Below are 889 nucleotides of genomic sequence, written 5' to 3'. Positions count from 1 at the left end.
ATATATATATACTGCAACTGAACCAATTAAAATCAAGATATCTGATCTAATTGCCACTGGATGCTCTGGCTGTACTTGGGAATCTGCAAAATCATCTCTTATTTTTCCAAACCAAGCTGTTGTCATGATGCATTCACTTGGGTTGTGTCCATGATCCGCGGTTTCCTCGTCCTCCATCAGTGTTGATTTCAGCATCAGCAGCAGGTCACCATGAGAATGAGACTGAAGCTGAAGACTGTGTTTGTCCTGTACTTCATGGTGTCACTACTAGGACTCATCTATGCGCTGATGCAGTTGGGTAAGACTGGAATCACTATCAGCATTACCTTGTTCATTCAACCTTGAACCATTAATTTTTGAGCACGACACTGATTGTTCTGTGCAGGTCAGCGCTGTGACTGCAGAGGTCATGCCATGTCTAAAGATCAGCAGATCTCTCAGCTGAGAGGAGAGCTGCAGAAGCTGCAGGAACACATCAAAACATCAGAGCTGTCTAAGAAGACTGATGTGCCCAAAATTTATGTGATAACGCCCACATATGCAAGGTATGTAGACAGCTTTTGCAAGATTACAGTAGTGCAGTAATGTCATTTATTTCGAATGTTTTGCTGAAGAGAATATAAATGCTTGCGAGGCAGCAGTTGAATAGTGTTAATAATTTAGGTACTTTTAGGATCTGAAAAGCTGCACCAGAGACGTCTTAAATATTGCAATTTCATGACACAGTTAACACATACTGTAACATGGCTTGTTTTATTAAACATTCATAGTTGAATGTTTTCAATTATTTAGTTCGCAAAACAGGTCTAAACGATTTGACCACACACAAATCAGTTACTGAATCCGTTAAAGGGGTCATATGATGCGATTTCATTTTTTCCTTTCTCTT

General features: G+C 39.8%; 1 protein-coding gene across 1 annotated transcript; it reads left to right on the top strand.

Moving 5' to 3' along the window:
• The first annotated feature begins 14 nt into the window (after positions 1 to 14).
• LOC107579614 (galactosylgalactosylxylosylprotein 3-beta-glucuronosyltransferase 3-like) lies at positions 15 to 585 on the top strand. The gene is made up of 2 exons (XM_016265421.1): positions 15 to 298; positions 386 to 585. The coding sequence occupies exons 1-2, from the start codon at positions 211 to 213 to the stop codon at positions 583 to 585; spliced, it is 288 nt and encodes a 95-aa protein (XP_016120907.1). The 5' UTR covers positions 15 to 210.
• Positions 586 to 889: the final 304 nt, after the last annotated feature.

This window comes from Sinocyclocheilus grahami, unplaced genomic scaffold (genome assembly GCF_001515645.1).
Source record: "Sinocyclocheilus grahami isolate Dianchi unplaced genomic scaffold, SAMN03320097.WGS_v1.1 scaffold18587.1, whole genome shotgun sequence".
Lineage (NCBI taxonomy): Eukaryota > Metazoa > Chordata > Actinopteri > Cypriniformes > Cyprinidae > Sinocyclocheilus > Sinocyclocheilus grahami.
The sequence above is the reverse complement of the archived record's forward strand: the minus strand, read 5'-3'. Positions and strand labels throughout refer to the sequence as shown.